This window comes from Pecten maximus, chromosome 10, assembly GCF_902652985.1.
Source record: "Pecten maximus chromosome 10, xPecMax1.1, whole genome shotgun sequence".
Classification (NCBI taxonomy): Eukaryota; Metazoa; Mollusca; class Bivalvia; order Pectinida; family Pectinidae; genus Pecten; species Pecten maximus.
The window spans coordinates 34,376,454-34,398,397 of NC_047024.1; the positions used below are offsets into that span (position 1 = coordinate 34,376,454).

General features: G+C 36.9%; 2 protein-coding genes across 4 annotated transcripts; one reads left to right on the forward strand and one right to left on the reverse strand.

Moving 5' to 3' along the window:
- The first annotated feature begins 312 nt into the window (after positions 1–312).
- On the forward strand, positions 313–6,972 carry LOC117335530 (succinate dehydrogenase assembly factor 2, mitochondrial-like). The gene is made up of 4 exons (XM_033895574.1): positions 313–443; positions 1,780–1,961; positions 3,156–3,265; positions 6,786–6,972. The coding sequence occupies exons 1-4, from the start codon at positions 375–377 to the stop codon at positions 6,902–6,904; spliced, it is 480 nt and encodes a 159-aa protein (XP_033751465.1). The 5' UTR covers positions 313–374; the 3' UTR covers positions 6,905–6,972.
- A 3,785-nt stretch (positions 6,973–10,757) lies between these two features.
- LOC117335531 (lysosomal aspartic protease-like) lies at positions 10,758–20,984 on the reverse strand. Of its 3 annotated transcripts, XM_033895577.1 has the most exons (10): positions 20,852–20,984; positions 20,055–20,205; positions 18,658–18,781; positions 17,885–18,003; positions 16,893–17,092; positions 16,239–16,361; positions 15,913–16,060; positions 15,453–15,551; positions 11,306–11,488; positions 10,758–11,266 (listed from the first exon to the last, which is right to left on the reverse strand). In XM_033895577.1, exons 1-9 carry the CDS (start codon positions 20,911–20,913, stop codon positions 11,324–11,326), a joined length of 1,191 nt encoding a protein of 396 aa, XP_033751468.1. In that variant the 5' UTR covers positions 20,914–20,984; the 3' UTR covers positions 10,758–11,266; positions 11,306–11,323. The 3 variants fall into 3 exon arrangements, with proteins under 3 accessions (XP_033751468.1, XP_033751467.1, XP_033751466.1); XM_033895576.1 differs by having other exon boundaries at positions 10,758–11,488; XM_033895575.1 differs by having other exon boundaries at positions 10,758–14,359.
- Between the last annotated feature and the right edge of the window lie 960 nt (positions 20,985–21,944).

The window sequence follows — 21,944 nt, forward strand, 5'->3', positions numbered from 1 at the left end:
GTATAAAGGAACTGGTCGGAATAAGCAGGTATACAGGGAGGTAGATCTAATAAAGTTTGAGATAGATGCTCGCGTACTAGAAACTAGATCTGGTTATGCCAGAGACCTATATATAGTATATAGGTCTCTGGTTATGCTGATAATTTTATTTTTGAAAAATAAGTGTTTCCACGGACGGTCATTGTTTCTTGGTTAGGGTAAATAAAACTCTGGCGGTAACAATTTCAGCGCATTGCTCGTCTAAGTACCTGTATACAGGTGGACGTGATGCCGCCTGACGACGGACTGTCACCGTGCCCTCCAGAGAATATTGTAAGGGAGATAACTCCGAGTATAAGACTATTATACAACAACACAGGCCTGCACGAACGACGATGTCATTGAATGCGTTTCGTCATCTTATGCGCTGTAGCGTGAGCGTGCAGAAATCCCGGCTTTTTCAGGTATCGGTACATATAAGTGAAAATTTCTAAGATGTGTTGATTGACACCATTTGATAGATATGCTGTAAAACATTGCACATGACGTAGAAATGTTATACGACGTTTCCTGTTTTGACGGATTAAACCATAGCCATAGCAGAGACATATATATGTCTCTGGCCATAGGGACTTGTTACAGATTGAATAGGTACCACATTTCAGCCTTTCATAAAAAAAATAATCAAGTTGGAATGCCTTGCTTCTTTACGGGAGGGGAGGGGGCACACACATAACATGTGGTTGATGAATTCAAATTTACAATCCTGGCCTTGTGTTTGTGCCTGGTTAGATTTACTCCTTAATAAAGTTTGATCACAGAGGCATGTTTAGTCTTAAAAATTGGACAGAAATAACTATATATAAAGTCACTTTATATAGGTATGACTTTATATGTAGGCTTTTATGGCTATTTTTTTTTTTTATATAAGACTAATATAATAAGACTGGGCATATAATATTGATCGGGGTGTCGCCATCCAATCATACCTAAAATGGGACTCCCAATACCATCTGTTCAAAAGTAAATTCCACTCTTGGCTTTCTGAGGCGAAATCTCAAAATTGGCTCCACATCAGTCAAACTCCAGACATACAAGTCACTAGTACGACTATCATTAGAGTAAGCCTGCACAGTATGGAACCCACACACCTAATCCAACATCGACAAATTTCAAAGCAGGGCTGCACGCTGCATCACAAACATTGGTACAATCGCTGCACATCCAGCATATCGGAAATGCTGGACCACCTGAAATTGGCGCCCCCTAGCAGACAGATGAAGAGATGCTCGTCAGACCATGTTAACTTATAACATTGTCAACAACAAAGATGCTATAATGAAATCGAAATCTGATAGGCTAACTCCCCTTACTAGGTATTCCAGACATAGCCACCAGTTTTCATTTCAATTTCACCATTCCAGAACACTTGCTAGAAAAACTTCATTTTTTCCAAAAACTATATGTGACAGCAAGAAATTACCACCAGACATGGTCTCCTGTCCCACCAGACTCATTTAAAACGGCCATCTACTGTCATTATACCATCACCAAGTAAACTGCCAAATATTTTATCAAGCTTTTATCTTAATATACATAGCAAAATGTTTAAAAAAAAAAACTTTTTCCATTTTCACTCCCCTCAGGCATTAATTTCTCCTTCAAATTGTTGAAGATGGCCAGTACCATATAGATGAAGACATAACCCTGTGGTGTGATTGATACCCATCTGTTGCATGTTATACATGTATTATATCAATCATTAAAATGTCAGCAATGCATCATGCTTTATATCAACAGGTAGTTGCAGCTCCATCAGTCCAGAGAGTGAGATTTTCATCAGACTACTACACACCTCAGGAGGAGTACCCTCCACCTCCTCCATACAAGGAAAGACTTGATGAGGATGTAGATGTGATGCGTGCCCGTCTTCTGTACCAGAGTAGGAAACGAGGAATGCTGGAAAATGGACTTCTTCTTAGGTACAGTGATATTTATCTATTTGTTCCTTATCATGAAGAGGATCAAAAATAACATTCTTTAAGACAAAGCTCTTGCATTGAAATAAGGAAGATCTGTGAATTTCATTGGAAAAATCATTGTAACAATATTTTGCATCATTTGTGTGTTTGAACAACGTCAGGAAATGGTCTGGGACCTGACTCAGCCAATCTGTTCTGGCCTTCATTGTCAGATTTTGGGGAAAAAAATGTCAGATGGTACTGAGAAGGTTTTTTGAACAAAAAACAGAGATGAGAGATTCCCATGTCAGCATTGAATATCACGATTCCTACAGAAAGTTACAGCAGCTGCTGGAATCAATGAAACTCTTTTGGCCATCACTGATTTTCATGCTGTTTGACCAGGCTGATACTTTTGAATTGAAGAGATTTTTTTTTATCTAGGGTGTTAAAAAAATGTAAGGGCTGCTGCCCTGCACAAAGTATTTGTATACAATGATTTAAAAGTCCAATTAAATTCAATTACTCTTGTTATTATTATTAAGATATTCTAAGGGATGCAACTCTGCTAAGCTTATTTTGTAATATAAAAATCACAGACTTATATTAGAAATACCCGACACAGGTCTGACTGATGAAAACTGGAGACATGCATAAATACAGAGTATCATCAAAATATGGAAAATATAGACAAAATGAAGAAAACAATAGTACCGGTAATTCATCTTAAAAGGCATATACCGGTATGCAAATGATGTAGACGGTATACAAGTGTACCAGATAAGTGGGGCAGAGTTGTCTTTTCCAACTGTGCCTGAAAAGGCTGTCATAATTGTTTTTGATTGATAATTTGATACTAAACAAATATGTATATATATATTGAAATCATAGTTTTAACAACTTTTACTACTGTAAACAAATTTTTTTTTTTTGAGTGTGTGTACCAGGAGAGATGTGTCCGTTCAGATGTATATATTGCTTATAACAATTGGTATGAATTGCTGTAATTAGGTTCTGAATTTATTTTCACGTCAAGCCCCATTAACAAGTTACCCACTCAGTGATAATTTAAAGCTGTGCATATAAAGCAATAGAAGAAATTATGGAACATGATTATCATTTCAAGATGTGCATCCAGTTTTTCATAACAAAATAAAAATGAAAGAAAGTTAAAATTTAATTTGAAATAAAAGAAATACTTTGCCAACTTTTCAGCACATTTGCAGCCAGGTATCTTGATGGTATGGATGAAAAACAGTTGACACTGTATGATCGCCTCATCAACACACCGAGTAATGACTGGGAGATATATTATTGGGCTGTAGGTAGGTAACCGTTCTCTCTAGCTCAGAAATACTGATAGGCTGAATGTATAATAATTTATTCTTAGAGGTTAACATCATACTGCTTGGCTGAAGGTTATCATTCACTTAGACTTAGACATATACTGCTTGACTGTAGTAAGTAATCATTCACCAAGACATGGAGGTGCTGTAGGTAATCATTCACCCACACTTCAGGGTATACTGCTTGGCTGTAGTAGGTAACGGGTAACCTACATGTATACTGCTTGGCTGTCGTAGATAACAGGTAACCTACATGTATACTGCTTGGCTGTAGTAGGTAACAGCTAACCTACATGTATACTGCTTGGCAGTAGTAGGTAACGGGTAACCTACATGTATACTGCTTGGCTGTAGTAGGTAACAGCTAATCTACATGTATACTGCTTGGCTGTAGTAGGTAACAGCTAACCTACATGTATACTGCTTGGCTGTAGTAGGTAACAGCTAACCTACATGTATACTGCTTGGCTGTAGAAGGTAACAGGTAACCTACATGTATACTGCTTGGCTGTAGAAGGTAACAGGTAACCTACATGTATACTGCTTGGCTGTAGTAGGTAACAGCTAACCTACATGTATACTGCTTGGCTGTAGTAGGTAACGGGTAACCTACATGTATACTGCTTGGCTGTACCTGTAACGGGTAACCTACATGTATACTGCTTGGCTGTAGTAGGTAACAGCTAACCTACATGTATACTGCTTGGCTGTAGTAGGTAACAGCTAACCTACATGTATACTGCTTGGCTGTAGTAGGTAACGGGTAACCTACATGTATACTGCTTGGCTGTAGTAGGTAACAGGTAACCTACATGTATACTGCTTGGCTGTAGTAGGTAACAGCTAACCTACATGTATACTGCTTGGCTGTAGTAGGTAACGGGTAACCTACATGTATACTGCTTGGCTGTAGTAGGTAACAGCTAATCTACATGTATACTGCTTGGCTGTAGTAGGTAACAGCTAACCTACATGTATACTGCTTGGCTGTACTAGGTAACAGCTAACCTACATGTATACTGCTTGGCTGTAGTAGGTAACGGGTAACCTACATGTATACTGCTTGGCTGTAGTAGGTAACAGGTAACCTACATGTATACTGCTTGGCTGTAGTAGGTAACAGCTAACCTACATGTATACTGCTTGGCTGTAGTAGGTAACGGGTAACCTACATGTATACTGCTTGGCTGTAGTAGGTAACAGCTAATCTACATGTATACTGCTTGGCTGTAGTAGGTAACAGCTAACCTACATGTATACTGCTTGGCTGTAGTAGGTAACGGGTAACCTACATGTATACTGCTTGGCTGTAGTAGGTAACAGGTAACCTACATGTATACTGCTTGGCTGTACCTGTAACGGGTAACCTACATGTATACTGCTTGGCTGTAGTAGGTAACGGGTAACCTACAGGTATACTGCTTGGCTGTAGTAGGTAACGGGTAACCTACATGTATACTGCTTGACTGTAGTAGGTAACGGGTAACCTACATGTATACTGCTTGGCTGTAGTAGGTAACGGGTAACCTACATGTATACTGCTTGGCTGTAGTAGGTAACAGCTAACCTACATGTATACTGCTTGGCTGTAGTAGGTAACGGGTAACCTACAGGTATACTGCTTGGCTGTAGTAGGTAACGGGTAACCTACATGTATACTGCTTGGCTGTAGTAGGTAACGGGTAACCTACATGTATACTGCTTGGCTGTAGTAGGTAACGGGTAACCTACATGTATACTGCTTGGCTGTAGTAGATAACGGGTAACCTACATGTATACTGCTTGGCTGTAGTAGGTAACGGGTAACCTACATGTATACTGCTTGGCTGTAGTAGGTAACGGGTAACCTACATGTATACTGCTTGGCTGTAGAAGGTAACAGCTAACCTACATGTATACTGCTTGGCTGTAGTAGGTAACGGGTAACCTACATGTATACTGCTTGGCTGTAGTAGTTAAGGGGTAACCTAAATGTATACTGCTTGGCTGTAGTAGGTAACGGGTAACCTACATGTATACTGCTTGGCTGTAGTAGGTAACGGGTAACCTACATGTATACTGCTTGACTGTAGTAGTTAACGGGTAACCTACATGTATACTGCTTGGCTGTAGTAGGTAACAGCTAACCTACATGTATACTGCTTGGCTGTAGTAGGTAACGGGTAACCTACATGTATACTGCTTGGCTGTAGTAGGTAACGGGTAACCTACATGTATACTGCTTGGCTGTAGTAGGTAACGGGTAACCTACATGTATACTGCTTGACTGTAGTAGTTAACGGGTAACCTACATGTATACTGCTTGGCTGTAGTAGGTAACGGGTAACCTACATGTATACTGCTTGGCTGTAGTAGGTAACGGGTAACCTACATGTATACTGCTTGACTGTAGTAGTTAACGGGTAACCTACATGTATACTGCTTGGCTGTAGTAGGTAACGGGTAACCTACATGTATACTGCTTGGCTGTAGTAGGTAACGGGTAACCTACATGTATACTGCTTGGCTGTAGTAGGTAACGGGTAACCTACATGTATACTGCTTGACTGTAGTAGTTAACGGGTAACCTATATGTATACTGCTTGGCTGTAGTAGGTAACGGGTAACTTACATGTATACTGCTTGGCTGTAGTAGGTAACGGGTAACCTACATGTATACTGCTTGGCTGTAGTAGGTAACGGGTAACCTACATGTATACTGCTTGAGAGGTACACTGCTGTAGGTGATCATTCATTAAGACTTGGTGGCAATGCTAAGCTGTAGGTGATCATTCATTAAGACTTGGTGACAATGCCAAGCTGTAGCTGATCATTCATTAAGACTTGGTGGCAATGCTAAGCTGTAGCTGATCATTCATTAAGACTTGGTGGCAATGCTAAGCTGTAGGTAACTATTTACTGTAACTAAGAGGTGGATACAGAGGTTTTCATCAAAATTGAAATAATAAATCAGTTAGATTAAGGGGTTAAGGCACCACCCTATTTCATACTCCAGGGCTTTTCTGGTTTTTTTTTTTTTTGGGGGGGGGGGGGGGGGGGGGGGGGGGCTGTTAATGGGCCCCATTCCCAACTGAAAATATTTCATATTTAAGCCAAATTCCCAAAATGTGCAGTTTACTCCTGAAAAAAATCATTCCCAATTCACCAATTTTATTGTGATTCTCCAAACATTACTTATGAATTTTCAAAAGAAAAGAAAAACGAAAAAAGAAAGAAAAAAACAACAAAAGGACTGTGTTGTAGTTTTGGAATCGTAGGACACCCACGGTTGATTGCACTATGCTATGCTACACAGTGATGATATATTGGTAGTGTAGTGCAATCAACCCTGGTATAAGTGTATAACGACGTAGTTTAAAGCAATCAACCGCAGGTATCCAAAGATGTACATGGAGGTTCAGTGGGTACAATTTATCTATTATAAATACAGCATTCATTTTAAGGTACTATTAAATTGTTTCTGTTGTATAATACTAAATTACCTATTATTATGTTCTAGGCCAGAGACCTGTCCCTGAGAAGTTTCAGAGTGAAATCATGGACTTGTTGGTGGAACATGCCAGGAACAAAGACCGCCAAAACCGAAGTCGACAACCAGATCTTCCAAACACTCCTTAAATGCTTTTTGTAAAAATGACCTTGTAAAAAAATGTTATTTATATTAAAATGTTTTATATTAATAGAAACTATTTTGTTTGTATGATTACCGTTATATGCTTATTAGAGTCGTTCATATCTGTATACATATTGATGGAGGTATTATTGATCGAGCGACTGAAGAAGTTTGGAGTCGTCTAATAGGACAAAGATTCACCGGCACACTTATGATGTTTATGTTCGGGATCCACAAATTGTATGGGAGTTATGCCCCTTATCCTTTGAATTGTCTTGCTGGTTGTGTTTAGAGGAAGATTGAATCAGTCAGCCATCCTGACGACAGGTTAAATGTCGTTTGCTGCCAATCTTACTAATACACTCGGTTATCTGAATTCAAAGATTTGGGAAGCTTTTATAGCATTTCAAATATGTTTGTCTTGCTGTTCTTTCGTTCCTAACGAGAGGAAAATAACCGCGCTTTCTCCACAATTTGAATGGTATGAAATTTTAATAAAAAAAGTATGTAGATATCAGTAGAGACCTATATTTAGTATATAGGTCTCTGATATCAGTAACTGTATGGAACAAACGGGATTCGTTGATGTCTGTGATGGATTGGTTTTGTAAAATACCGATAAGATTTTAACGATGACATGTTTTCAGTTTTTCATTCAGAAAACCTTATAGAAGATGGAGTCAGAGACTTGTATATATCTGATATACACGTTTCTGACTATGATACACTTGCACACTATCATCGGAGACCTATATTTAGTATATAGGTCTCTGCTATCATGTGGCTATAGGCGTGTGATAATATATAGCTTGTTTTCTCATTTGTATATATAAGAGATTGTGAGCTTAAATTTCACTTATATACTCATAAATAGGATATAGATCTATACGTACATATGTGTACAATTGCGATTCATGTATTCATATCATCTAATAGAAGACTTGTCGCTATGATCATGTCCGGGTATCGGGCCGAACATCACTGTGCCATTGAAAAGTTCTTTTTTAAGAACGTGGATGTGGCGCAGCGGTATAAGCTGCGGGTATGTTTTCATCTAGGCGAGTGGGTGCCGTAGATCGTGAGTTCAAGGCCCGGTCAGGGCACGAGTCATAAAGTTGTCTTCCTTCGTCATTTAAATTGTGTTACTCTATATATATATATATATATACTCCATATATGGCGCAGTGGTATAAGCTGTGGGTATTTCTGGCTAGGCGAATCATGTGCCGTAGATCGTGAGTTTGAGGCCCGAGTTATGAAATTGTTACTTGGTGGTGAAACATCTAGCTATTCCACCATTTATAAGTTTGAATCAACAAAAACACACTGGTTGCCGACGATGGCCGTCTCCCTACTTCAAGATCGACCGAGTCCTCGGGCGTTATGGCCAGAATTAATACATATTCGGTATATTCTATCAGCGTCAGCATAACGCCCTGATCAGTGTATTATTAATCAGAACTGACCATCTGCTCTATACGACTAGTCAGTATTAGATAAACATATCGATGTGCTTTATTACTTTTGTATTACTGCATTGTGTGCCTTATGTTAATCAGACAAGAAGTTTACATTTTCGAAATTGTTATTTACGGAGGAAAAATTCATAATCATGGTGCTGGGTAAGTGTAGCGGAGTGCAATCAACCTTGAGTACACGACGGTCCTTCCGTAGATTCTTTGCAAACATGATTACATTATTGGAACCCAACGTATACATACTATCCACTATGCCTATCATGCTTCAAGAATTATAATATTTCAATTTACCGGTGGCTATTAGGATCGCATCTTGTTCGTTCATATTTGATTCCAAACTTATACGCATGTCCTGTCATTTTGTTACTTGTGCCTGTGAATTCGCAAGGATCTCCCTCATATGACATCAGCTGACAGTCATATTACTCCCTCATATGACATCAGCTGACCGTCATATTAGTCTCTCATATGACATCAGCTGACCGTCATATTACTTCTCCATCACATGGCATCAGCTGACCGTCATATTACTTCTCCCTGATATGACATCAGCTGACCGTCATATTACTCCCTCATATGACACCAGCTGACCGTCATATTACTTCTCCATCACATGACATCAGCTGACCGTCATATTACTCCCTCATATGGCATCAGCTGGCCGTCATATTACTCCCTCATATGACACCAGCTGACCGTCATATTACTTCTCCATCACATGACATCAGCTGACCGTCATATTACTCCATCACATGGCATCAGCTGACCGTCATATTACTTCTCCATCACATGACATCAGCTGACCGTCATATTACTCCCTCATATGGCATCAGCTGACCGTCATATTACTTCTCCCTCATTTGACATCAGCTGACCGTCATATTACTCCCTCATATGACATCAGTTGACCGTCATATTACTTCCTCATATGACATCAGCTGACCACGTCATATTACTCCCTCATATGACATCAGCTGACCAAGTCATATTACTTCTCCATCAGATGATATCAGCTGACCAAGTCATATTACTTCTCCCTTATATGACATCAGCTGACCGTCATATTACTTCTCCATCACATGACATCAGCTGACCGTCATATTACTTCTCACTCATATGACATCAGCTGACCGTCATATTACTTCTCCCTCATATGACATCAGCTGACCGTCATATTACTTCTCGAGCTGGTATTGTCGTCATATGACATCAGCTGACCAAGTCATATTGTAGTCAGCTGTCCTGACTTGTACCGTCGTGAGAATTTGTCACGTTTCTGTTTGGGAATGTCGAAAATGCATGCGCTCTCACATGCTTTACGCTTGTTACTTTATTTTAGAAGATAGCTACAGTAGACCCTATGTAGCATTTGATGATAATGCATGACACTGATAATCTATTGATATGATATCGTTCGAGGCCCACCCACTGGCATCTTCGTAGTATAAAGTCCTATTATATCTCCCAAGGTCAGCTACCCCATATCTGATAACCCTGTGATATCCTCGACCCTAAAACGTACATCAATATTAATCATTACACGGCAAAATGTTCATTGATAATCACTTGTTCGTCAGTATGCATGCGTTCATTCACGGGCGTTTGAAGTTCTGACTATTTTTTATATGGTATTATAACTCGCCTGTGGTTCATTACAAGTTTATTAGAGGTTAAGACTCTAGTGCTATTTCGTGTTTAGTAAAAATACACTGTGAATTATTTCAAATATTGAATATAATTCTCAGCAGACACGAAACATGTATTATTGTGTTATGTATGTTTCTGATATAACATGGATACATATTCTTCTCCAAGCAATATATATTACATACGATTTCATCAATTTTGAAACACTTTCAAAATTCCAAACTCTGTTTTTGTAGTACCAGCTTGTCGGCTTTAGCCCAGGGTCATCAAATCTGCGGTGCTAGAATTCCATTTTGTATACCTCCAACATTCGATACAAGACATATGTTTGTATTTACCTATCTCAACTTAAGCTTATACATCTGCAGAAACAGTTTTTGGTGTGTTGTTTCCCTGTATGATTCTCGTCCGACATTTGTTACAAAGCCAACTATTTATTGTCACATGACTTGGGTTACACTAGTAGATCATGAAGTAGCTGTTTAAGCTGCGATAACGTAGCTCTGGACGACGTCGACGGCCAAACAGAAATTTGTCAAGAGCAATATAAGCAGGGTATGAATACCTGTCCTTTAGCTGTTTAGGTACAAATCCAGTGTTAACTGATTGTTTTGCAAGTGGTGCTACTACAACGCCATGAACACAATACTGATTTATATATTATGATCGATCCAGTCCAGGTCTGCTACATATATATATATATATATACATTCTTGAAAACATAAAATACAAATTCATTGTTAAGAACTTTTAATTTTATTTTAAGAAACAACAATTAATTGGAAACTGCACAGATTTAATTGTACAAAATATAGACTGTCACGTCCAAACACTGAACATATCACAAATGGCATCTCATTGTTGTTAAAACTCCTAAATATTCATTTGAAACACTCCACACATTGTGGAATTATGGAATTACTAGAAAAAATATAGCACTCTCACACCTGTCAAATGTAGCTTTGTTTACATGACGGTATAGACATTATTGATAACTTTACAGAGAACTTGCGGTACACTTTCACAATAACAATATAAACACTAACAAACACTTTCAGACATTTGAATATGTAGATATACTACACCTTACTTAGCTACTGCTACATGTGGTGGGCTGAGAGTTTAATAACTGCGATATTGAAATGCATCAAAAAGCCATGCGTATGAGGAAAACACATTTAACAAGTAAATGAAGAAATTTGCCTCTCTTTTTTGTTTTTTAAGTGACCTACTGAAATGCAACAGATAAAAAATGTAGGAATGTTAGTTCTATGAATTCAATAGAGCTTTACCAATGTTTTAGTTCATAGAGTGTGCAAATCCAACTTTGTTGTTTCCAAGGTCAAATTCACTGTAGAATTGTCCAAGGAAAACATCTCCGAGAATCCATAAAGGTCCAAGAGGAGCGGGGACATCAATACCTACAAACCCACTTAGGCAGATTGTTTGTCCCTGCTGGGAGACCTGACAAAGCAGAGCAAGACAGGACAACACTGTTAGACAACTAAAAAACAACGCAGGGTGGCATGCAATGGATTTAAAAATCAGAAAGGTTTCTAGATGTTCTGGGAAATATAATTGTCGGATGACTCTAGATCTGCCGCATTACTGACAACTGAAAGAAAAGTCTTTTTAGTAAAGGCAAAATAAAGGGGAAAACAAAAGAATAATTTTCTGATTATCCACCAAGAACTATCACCAGAAGAGGAAAAATGATATGTAATCACTAAAAGAGGAAAAAATCAGTAAAATAAGTATTAGTACCACTACTATAATCTGGAAATAAACAGAAAATAAAGAGAAAACTGGTGCAGGATTTATACTGCAGAAAATAGGGACTGGTGTAAGTTATAGATGGTGAGGGTTAAGGTTACAGAAAATAGGTGCTCGGGTATGATACAGTAGTCAGACTATATTATTCTACACATTGTTCGTTTAGAAACACAAGAGGGAGAATGTGCATGCAATGTAAATAAAATATCACAATCAGAAATGAGGTTTGTTTACACAAAGAAAGGTCAAGGATCCTTGTCCGTAATCAGTACAACGAGCTGATGCCTGCTTGTCATATCACCTTGATAGATGTCACATTCACTGTCCACAGGGCATTGACATTGAACCTGCTCATATCTACAGACAGATGATAAATACTAGATAGCTGTTATCATTTCTGTCCTAAATTAAACACAGATCTATATAGAGTACAGAGAAGCCTCATAATATAGTAACCATCATTTACATTATAAAGTACACTTAATATTGAGGACTGTAAGGACTGCTTTTGGAGAACTGTAAAAAAAATAAGACCCATTCTGTCCCAAAAATCATAGGGTAGCTGGGGTACCTAATGCTTGATTACATTGTGTTAAGTGAATGACTTATTGTTAATGGACCATTAAATAAGAAAATCAAAAATCATGGGAATGGTGGCTAGATTAACACAGCTTGATAATACAGCTTGATAATCTAACACTCATTATTGATGACTAGTAATTTACAAGGCTAGCTGGACAACCTGACTGAAAAAGGTACATTTGTAGTTGGAAAAACTTTAACTCTTATTTCGTATGTGAAACATTTTCTTTCGGCAAACACCATGGATATTATGTAGTAAATCATCATGATTTTTTTTCTTTTTGAAATATTAACACAAGCCATGGCAAAACAACTGATAGAAGTTAGTCATCAATATAAATGTACAAATGTACCTTAATGTGACGGATGAGAACGTTCTAATGAACATGATCAATATTTATTGATCTTCAAAAATAGGTAAATGTAAAAATCACAAACTAATGAACACAAAGCACTTCTATTTAGCACTATGTTAACTTCACATATTAATCTACAGTTAACTTTGAAAATACAGTTCCACTCTAAGTTTAAAACTTGAGTTTTTGTAACTTTCAATCATGTTTCATCCTGTACATTGTATATTCAAATACATGTACATGTATTAAAAAAAAACATAGATCAACATTGGAAATCACTAATTTGATATAAAAATTCAAAAACATTACACCCATGTGATATGATCTTATAATATAATTAGTGTAGATGTTTTATGTATTAAATTATTGAACGGAAAATATACATCAAGATTTTATAATGATTATGAACTCTTATGATCAATATCATAAATCTTAGTCCATTTCCTATTCTTGTTTCAAATAAATAAAATAAATACAAATGTACTGCTTTTCAGACCTATATATCCACATACAAAAATTTCAATAAGCTGTATACAGTTAACGTATTATTTCTATATGTTGAGCAAGACAAATTCTTTTCTAAACAAGCATGCTGCGTATTGCTAAAGCAATACATGTCCCCTACCAGCCCCCGCTAAAAATAGTAACAGTGACCTTGACCTAAAATCCCTTAAACTTGAACTTGATCTGTAGCTACTCATACTGAAGATACCCTATATACCAACTTTTACCAACATACGTGTACCTTAAAGCATGGCTGAGAAAATGCGGAAAACTGAGTGGACGACTGACAGACAGACGGGGAGGACCCCATGTTCCACCAGTAGGGAAACTTGTAAGCTTTTACATGGCCTTACAACGTAAGTATAGTAGTCAATAAATAAATGATTTTAATCAGAATCAGAAAGTCACAAATGTAATATTTTTATCAACATAAAACTGAGACTGTCGAATCGCCAATTCCAAAAACCTTATACATCATGTAATGTGTATCCCTGACTGATTCAGTTGGTATTCAATTTACAACAGACATGTAGTTATGACATTAATATCCTTTTCTATACTGAGATTCTAAAACAATAAAAAGACTTAAAAAAAAATAAAAAAATTTCAGTGCATGGAAATTAGGAGAGGGGTTGTGAAAATTATCTGAAGCCAACAGCCAGTTTACTGCATCATCAATTATGCCAAAATCTGACAATACAAGACTTGAACGATATATGTTTGAAATAAAGGTTGTTTCTATTTTGTATGTCAATAATTATTGGTGATGGTGATGACTGTACAATGGAGGAACTGTAAGTAGGATTACATTATTTCCTGATGAAGAGATCCATGTTGGCTACAGTAGTGAGTGAGTGAGGGGAGCTGTGCACTCTTAATATCTAGGGATATTCCAATTGTGGACATTCTTTTCCTTCCAGAGGAAATCAGGATCTCTGAAATCAGAATTTCTGCTACCATTTACAGACTTCGCAAATCCAACCCTACTGTTGCCCAAGTCAAACTCGGAATAGAATCTGCCGAGAAAGATATCTCCAAGAATCCACAGAGGCCCTAGGGGAGCTGGGATGTCCATCCCTATAAATCCACTCAAACATATCCTTTCACTCATCTCCTTTACCTGTAATAAGGAAACATTTTCAAAAGTTCAAACTTGAAACAGATTTGGGAAGACCAAACTATCCCTGAAGCTGTGAAGGACACATTACAACTGACTGGGTCTAAACAGAACTTCTCCTTTGGATGTAAGTATCAAAGGAAGACTAAATCAGAGCAGTACCCAAAACAGATCACTTTTCACAAAAAAAAAAAAAAATAAAAAAAATAATGTAACTTGACAATTTTGCCCAATTCATGCGATCCGTCCACATAAACAATTAAGTAGTTTTAGAAGTTCTGATATGATATTTTCCTCAGATTTTACTTACATCCCTTGCTTCAATATTTTGATAAACATTAACTAATATTATATTATAATATATTATAACAGTTCATCCACTGGTGATTTTCATAAATATTTCGTGATCTAATTTGGGTACTCTCACCTTATATATCTATTAGACTTCTACAATATCCTGAAATTCAGAATTAATGTAAATGTACATCACCTAAATATAAAGTACAAAGACAATTGATCAACATAAACTTCACAATCAGGGTTTCAGTTCATCATCTTCATTCTCAATTTAATAGACATTTACATATGGAGGATAACTCCAAAGTATCAACCACACGGAGCATATCAATTGGTACATGCTGCCTCTACCACAGGCCAGTCCATGGCTGTCATCTTGGTATAATAGACATTGCCTTCATAACCAGTGAGCTTCAGCTGCTGCATACCAAGGCATAACATTGGAAACATCTTATGAATCCAGGGGAGTACCTGGCCACTTGATTGAGTGAATTCATGAGCGCAGTAGGCGCGAGTCCGAAATTTTTTGAAAGTTTTGAAGTTTTGAAAATATTAAAATGGAGTTCAAACAAAGTTGATGGTCCGCCTTTTCCCCCAGTAAACTTTAATTTACATTTCAGTGTCACTATATGGTTCTACTATGTATACAAGGTGCATTTGACTTCATATTGATACAATTTAAAAAAAAAATTTTTATAGAAAATTAAGTGGATTCACCTGCGCCTGGAAGCAGAAAATAACAAACAGGACAAGAACAATATATGCAATAAGCACCAGATAATTAAATTAATCAATGTACCTGGAGAATGTAGTCTTTACCCTGCAGCGTGAACATCTGGTTATCAATCATAAAGGAAATAGGTGGGAGACTTGATATCTTGTCACAGTCAACAGTGTACTGCAAGAAATAAAGTAAAACACAAAATATAATGTATGTTTTAAATGACATACCTTGGAATTTCCAACAGGATCATTAAAAAGCTGAAGCATTAAGCATTTAAAGTACATGTATATCTAACCCATGTACTCTGATATTAACCAATTTATCTACACTTTCTGTTGAGCCTTTTGCTACTGATAATCACATAATTTCACTTTTAGTCACATGATTAGGACTATATGATCAGTAACGGACAAGCTCATAATCTTGCTGTCATTATTTACATGCTATTACTCTTACAAAAGATCCTCTAGACAAGAATCACTTTCAAAAATTATTTCCCCTCCAGGAAATTGGGTATAGCCCCACAAGGAGTTACCTCTCCTGCAGCAAATGGAGTAGCACCAATCTGCTTGTTCAGTTCCTTGACCTCTGATGTTGGGCCAGCCAAGAGGGACGTTCCTGTGTCAGCAATGGCACTGCAGCCTCCTTTACAGTAAGATGATGGCTTTCCATTTACCTGAATACTGGAGATACAATAAATCATTACAACCTACAGTTATCTTACCCTTTGAGGAAAGGATCTCTCTCTTCCACACCCTCACAGAAAATGGAGGGAAAACCGGTGTCAGAATATGAAAACAATAAAGTAAAAAAAATCTTTTTCATTTGGAGAAGCATGTTTGTTTTAGTCTAGATACTTACCCAGCCATCTGGAACTGCCAGTAACCTTTTTTGGTGATTGGGGCGTAGGAAAAGTTGCCAGAATAGTGTTTGGGATCACTGCCTCCAAAAATCAGCTCACCACCTTCAGATGCAGCTGGGTCTCTGTAAAAGTGAGTTGTTACATTGATAGTGTTTATAAACATTCCAATGATCATTATAAATTACTGCATTAAAATATTAAAAATTTTAGGTTGTGATGCATTTTGGGTCCTGGCATTTGGAACAACGAGTACCAAATGGCAGAAAAATATATGTCAAATGCTATATAGAACTATACTGTCTTGCATTGAAATTAGTATCACCTTATAACAGGTTACAGGGTGAAGTTGGAACCCTCACATTTTCTTTCATTAAAACGTTAATGTTTGATTATCTAACAGTGAGGAATTTATACCAGTAATCAAGAGTTACTGAAGTACTGTCATCTTAGATTTGATTAGGTGTGTTACCGTGGATATGATGTATAATAATCATGTTAATTTCATCTGCTTACAAGTAGTATAACACAGAAGAGATATACTGGTTAATAAATACAAATTATTTCCTAATTATTAATAAATGATGTCAATTATTGACTTAGTCCAGAAGAATATGACCACATTAATGGTTGACCAATCTCGTCAGATATCTTACCTGTCCAGGTAGAATGAGAAGACTGGGCTGTCAACAAGTTTCTGCTGAACCATATTGTAGAAGACAGGCGTTACCCCGTCAACTGAGATAGTGTTGTAGCCCATTCCTAGGATTCCATCAAACTTAGCAGCTACGAAAGTAATACCAGGTTGTGTAACGGCTTCGGCAAAAGTCTGGCCCTTCACGGTGATGTCTCCAATCTGAAGCAAATATTAGGAATACGTTAAAAATCCAATTCTTGTGTCTTGACAGTGAGTTCTTCAGTGTGAGAATATTGTCATCAATAAGGAAAAAGATAAAAGCCTAACTCTTGACTGAGGTATCCAGTGTGAGAACATTGCCATCAATGAGGAATAAGATAAAACTCTTACTCTTGACAGTTTGGTCTCCAATGTGATAACATTATCATCAATGAGGAATAATTTAAAAGACTTACTCTTAAATTACACTGCTAAATTTAAACTTTGACAGTCTACTGTAACAATACTCTGATAAATTAAAACTTTGACAGTCTACTGTTAAATTACACAGCTAAATTTGGACTTTTGACAGCCTGCTGTGTCACTGCCCACTGTCACATTAAAATGCTAAGGTTAAACTTTGACAGCCTGCTGATGTGACACAGCTAAATTAAGTCATTGACAGCTTATCTCTTTGGTTTAGGTTTGGTTTATTTTGTTAAACATCCTATTAACAGCCAGGGTCATTTAAGGACGTGCCCGGTTTTGAAGTTGGAGGAAACCCGCAGTACCCAGAGAAAAACCACTGGCCTACGGTCAGTAACTGGCAATTGTCCCACGTAGGTTTCAAACTCGCAATCCAGAAGTGAAGGGCTAGTGATAAAGTGTCGGGACACCTTAACCACTCGGCCACCTCGGCCCGTAAACCCTATCACAACACTGCTAATCAAAACTTTGGCAGCTTATCATGACACAACTAGTCAACACTTTAAGTCTATTGTTACATTACAAATTAAATCTCTGACAACCTACCGTGACAGAGTCGGTGCTGAGGAAACCTGTAAGACTGCCTGTACCATAGCGGATTTCAAAGTGTGTTCCATTCTGCTTGTACGTGCTGGACTTTGTACTGTCATATTTCTGGTGAAGTACTGTAAAAACACAGTTTATCATTTATAACAAATAAACACACACAATAAAATAAAAGAATTATCAAAACATGCTCTGAAAACTTTATATTCCCTATCTGGAGGACATGCAGCTAAATGTAAAATTGAGTCAAATCCCAAAAAATCAGGTCAAAATTTGGAGAAAAAAATGACAAAGAAAAGAGAATTTCCAATATTGAAATAAAGACTAACTATAGATCAGACTCTAATTACAAAACTTCTAAACAAAGCTGTGACAGGGGGACACACCAAAGTGAAACACTTTTATGCCTCCCACCATTTTTTGGTAGAAACAATCTTACCAAATTTACATTCTTTTAAGACCTAAATAAAATAAACTATAGTTAACAGAAAAGGATATCTTTATATTGTATGCACATTTGAATAACACAAGCTTTGTGGAAACAGAACACAATTCACTTGGCCACATCAGACTTTCTTTTCAATACACATAGTTTAACATGCGACATAATTATCATAATATTGCATGATTAAAATGTGCTTTAAAATTTAAGCTTTTAAAAGAAGATTTAAATTCATATTCTTATACAATGTATATCATAACAATTTTCTTAATATGTTTTTTGTATATATATATATACCATTTTCTTTTTCTGTTGTGATAATACAACTTACAACAAGCTATGTCCGAGAGATGACATTTCTTGGATGGAACCCACAGATTGGAAGATCCGGTGTCAAAGATCACCTTGAATGACTGGGGCGGTGTTCCAATTGTGATGTCTCCATAATACTGAGCCTGTCAGAAAATACAGATAAAACAGAAGTTAGCTTAATGTCTCCTTACCATGGGCATTGCTTTCTTAAACAAGAGCATCACATGTATATAGTTTTATTTCTTAAGCAATATTCTACAGAAATAAATCAATTTACAATTTTGTGATTTTAGATGAATATTTATGTATAATAGTGATACACTGTTTACAGTCAAATACTACATTACATATTTCATAAATCTATCATGGCTACAGTAACTTCCTATCTTCATAATCAAAGGTTTCTGGGCTCAATATGAATATCTTCTTCAAGGAGTTAACCTACTTAAACCTCCAGCCATTTTCTCAAATGCCTTAAATACTTTATTCAACATTTATGATCAAGTATTATCTAGCTGTTTCACGTTTCTAAAGAATATATGTCACAGCAATATTAAGCATTACATGCTATGCAGTTAGACTAGCCATTAATTAGTTTAAATAATATTTTATTTTCCCATCGTTTATATAATTACATGATGCAATTTTATATTATAAATAGAATGAGGATAATGGAAAACCATTCTTAATTGCTCTGTCCTATAAAGATGTAGAGGGATCATGATCAAAGCCACCTAGTTTAATTGTAGAGTCTGAATTAAAAGAATTACAGGTATATTGCTTTGTAGGATTGACTATCTTTTGTACAGTGCTCTATTTTTTCAAGCCATATCACAAGGGTAACAAGATGTATGTGAATAACTTATAGTGACTCATTTAAATTTAGTGTAGCTAGCACTTAGATTTTGGACTCAGCCCTCGGTCAACGTCCCTACCCTATCCTAAAAGGCACATTGTATTTATAAATCTTTTCCCACAAACTTAAGACAAAATGACAATTTAGGTTTAGGTATCCAAATGCTGTGATTAATCACATGAGTTGGTCACGGAAACTACATATTGTTCTAGCTGCCCAGGAGTACATGTAGCTTTACGAAACAATCTGCATGCTCACCAGGATTTGAACCTTGGACATTTGAACTGAATATGACACTGTTCTGTATCTAGTGGATGAGAAATTACTACATGGCCACCATAGTTGATACTCTAGGGGTTACGTTCTTCACTCTCTGCATGGCAAAGTGAACATGTATAACTATTGAGGATGCCAGGCTATGGCCACCTGTAGGCATCCCTCATCTTAGGTCCCAGTTTATCAGTAATGAAGATAAAGGCTAATCGTTTCCTTATATTCCTTATATAGGTGTCAAATATAGCTACTGTAGATATACAACATTTTAGTATCTCATATCTTACATCCATGTAGTTAGAGAGGGGTTCGGGGTCTGGTCCACGCAGACGTCCATCTCTGCCCACCAAGCCAGTGTAGCGGTTCTTCAACAGGTTAATGTTTGTTCCAACTTCCTGCAGAGTACGTCTCACTGTCTTCACTTTGTGAAGTTTGATTCTGAAAAAAAAAATTGAAATAAAATTAAATTACAGGTCTAATAAACTAGCTATAGACCTAGATCTTATCATCTAATTACACACATTTTTTATAATATAAAGACCTGTACTAGATATTTATAGTAAGTATTTTATTAAATAAATTATTACATTTAATAAATTAAACTTCAAAAGTACTGCATGTGATCTAAGTACAACTGATAATTCTAGGCTGGGGTTGAAGAGCAAAATACACATATTAATATTGGTCTGTTTTGAGAGAAATATCCTACCTAAAACCACAGGTCCTAGCCTCGTCTGTCCATACACCCAATGATTATATATTGGGTGTATTGACAGACGAGGCTAGGACCTGTGCCTAAAACTAGCCCGAGTTGGCATACATGGTGTCAGGACCAGAGGAAACTCGGGCTAACCTAAAACTTGATATGATACTCAAGACAAAACTGACACCCACAACAACTGCACGGATCCAAGTAAATGTCTAAACACAAATAAAATGTTGAAAGCATAAAGGATCCCGGAACACACACTAGATTACCGGTATATTAAAGCAATACAGAAACGATCTTGCTTGTAGTCAAACCATCTCCGTCAGCCGTTTCCAGTGATTGCGTTTAGTTTTCATTTGAAGACATGGATCTTACCTGTGCAGTGCAGAACTGCAGGCAATCACAGCCAACAAAGCGAAAATACACAACACCTTCATCTTGATATTCTGTGTGTGCTCACAAACCGAGATACGCAAACTTTATAACCTCCGGGTCCTGAACATGTACACCATAAATACACATGTAACAAAACAGCATACGGCGCGTTATATATACATATACGGGGCCTGATATGGTGGTCACGAGATTTGTCATATGACACACATGCTGTGTGACGAGTGAGAAAGAGTTGTTTCCCTTGGGCCAGAATTCATGTGATCAACGATCGTTCAGTCATGATAAAGCGTTCGACCCTCCACAAGGCCAAAGTATTGTTTTCATAAATAAAATGCAAAACATATTTTCTAACAAAACATTTTTTTATCTTAATGACATCCTTCCCTTGCCATAATCTGAAATGTCGACTATAGTATTACTTTTGTTTTATTTTTTTTTTCATCTAATTGAGAAAATATGATACATTATAAGTTCATTGTCGTATTAAAAACGTGGACCATATATGCTGTCATAAACACAGTACAGGTAACCCACAGTAAGTACAGTAATATATATTGTTATGTGGCCATTGCCCTACATTCTGATATGATACACAGTATACATCTACACAATTTCAAACCTTTAATTCTCAATGTATTTATTATGCTGAAATATGTTTAGTACAGTGTTGGTTTATGTCTTTTCTGAGCCTAGCTTTTGTCCAGACTTGACTAAGTTTTTTACCAGGGTGAATACTGTCAATGTATAGTTGGTAGTTCATGCTATAAGATGTATGTTTCTTTTTTACCACCTCTGCTTCTTTTAATGTAGACATTCAGGAATGCCATTTCAAAATTGACGTAGCCAAGTGGTTAATGTGTCCTGACACTTTGACACTTTACCACTAGCCCTCCACCTCTGGGTTGAAAGTTCGAAACCTATGTCCATCAACTAGCAAGGCTACTAAATCGTCACAATTTTTCTGAAGTAGTTGGAGCGTCATTCCTTGTGGAGGAGACAACTCTTTCGTCGTTTGACGGTATTTTTAGGAAATTGTGAAGTGTTACACCTGAAATAAGGTTGGAACTATTTC

What these genes read in the sequence shown, in the direction of transcription:
- LOC117335530 (XM_033895574.1), top strand. Translation starts at nt 375, where the DNA reads ATGTCATTGAATGCGTTTCGTCATCTTATGCGCTGTAGCGTGAGCGTG. An exon ending in AGAAATCCCGGCTTTTTCAG is followed by an intron (nt 444 to 1,779) that starts GTATCGGTACAT and finishes TTATATCAACAG; the next exon opens with GTAGTTGCAGCTCCATCAGT. An exon ending in GATATATTATTGGGCTGTAG is followed by an intron (nt 3,266 to 6,785) that starts GTAGGTAACCGT and finishes ATTATGTTCTAG; the next exon opens with GCCAGAGACCTGTCCCTGAG.
- LOC117335531 (XM_033895575.1), bottom strand. Translation starts at nt 20,913, where the DNA reads ATGAAGGTGTTGTGTATTTTCGCTTTGTTGGCTGTGATTGCCTGCAGT. An exon ending in CCCTCTCTAACTACATGGAT is followed by an intron (nt 18,782 to 20,054) that starts GTAAGATATGAG and finishes ATTTTCTGACAG; the next exon opens with GCTCAGTATTATGGAGACAT. An exon ending in TGGCAGTTCCAGATGGCTGG is followed by an intron (nt 16,061 to 16,238) that starts GTAAGTATCTAG and finishes TTGTATCTCCAG; the next exon opens with TATTCAGGTAAATGGAAAGC.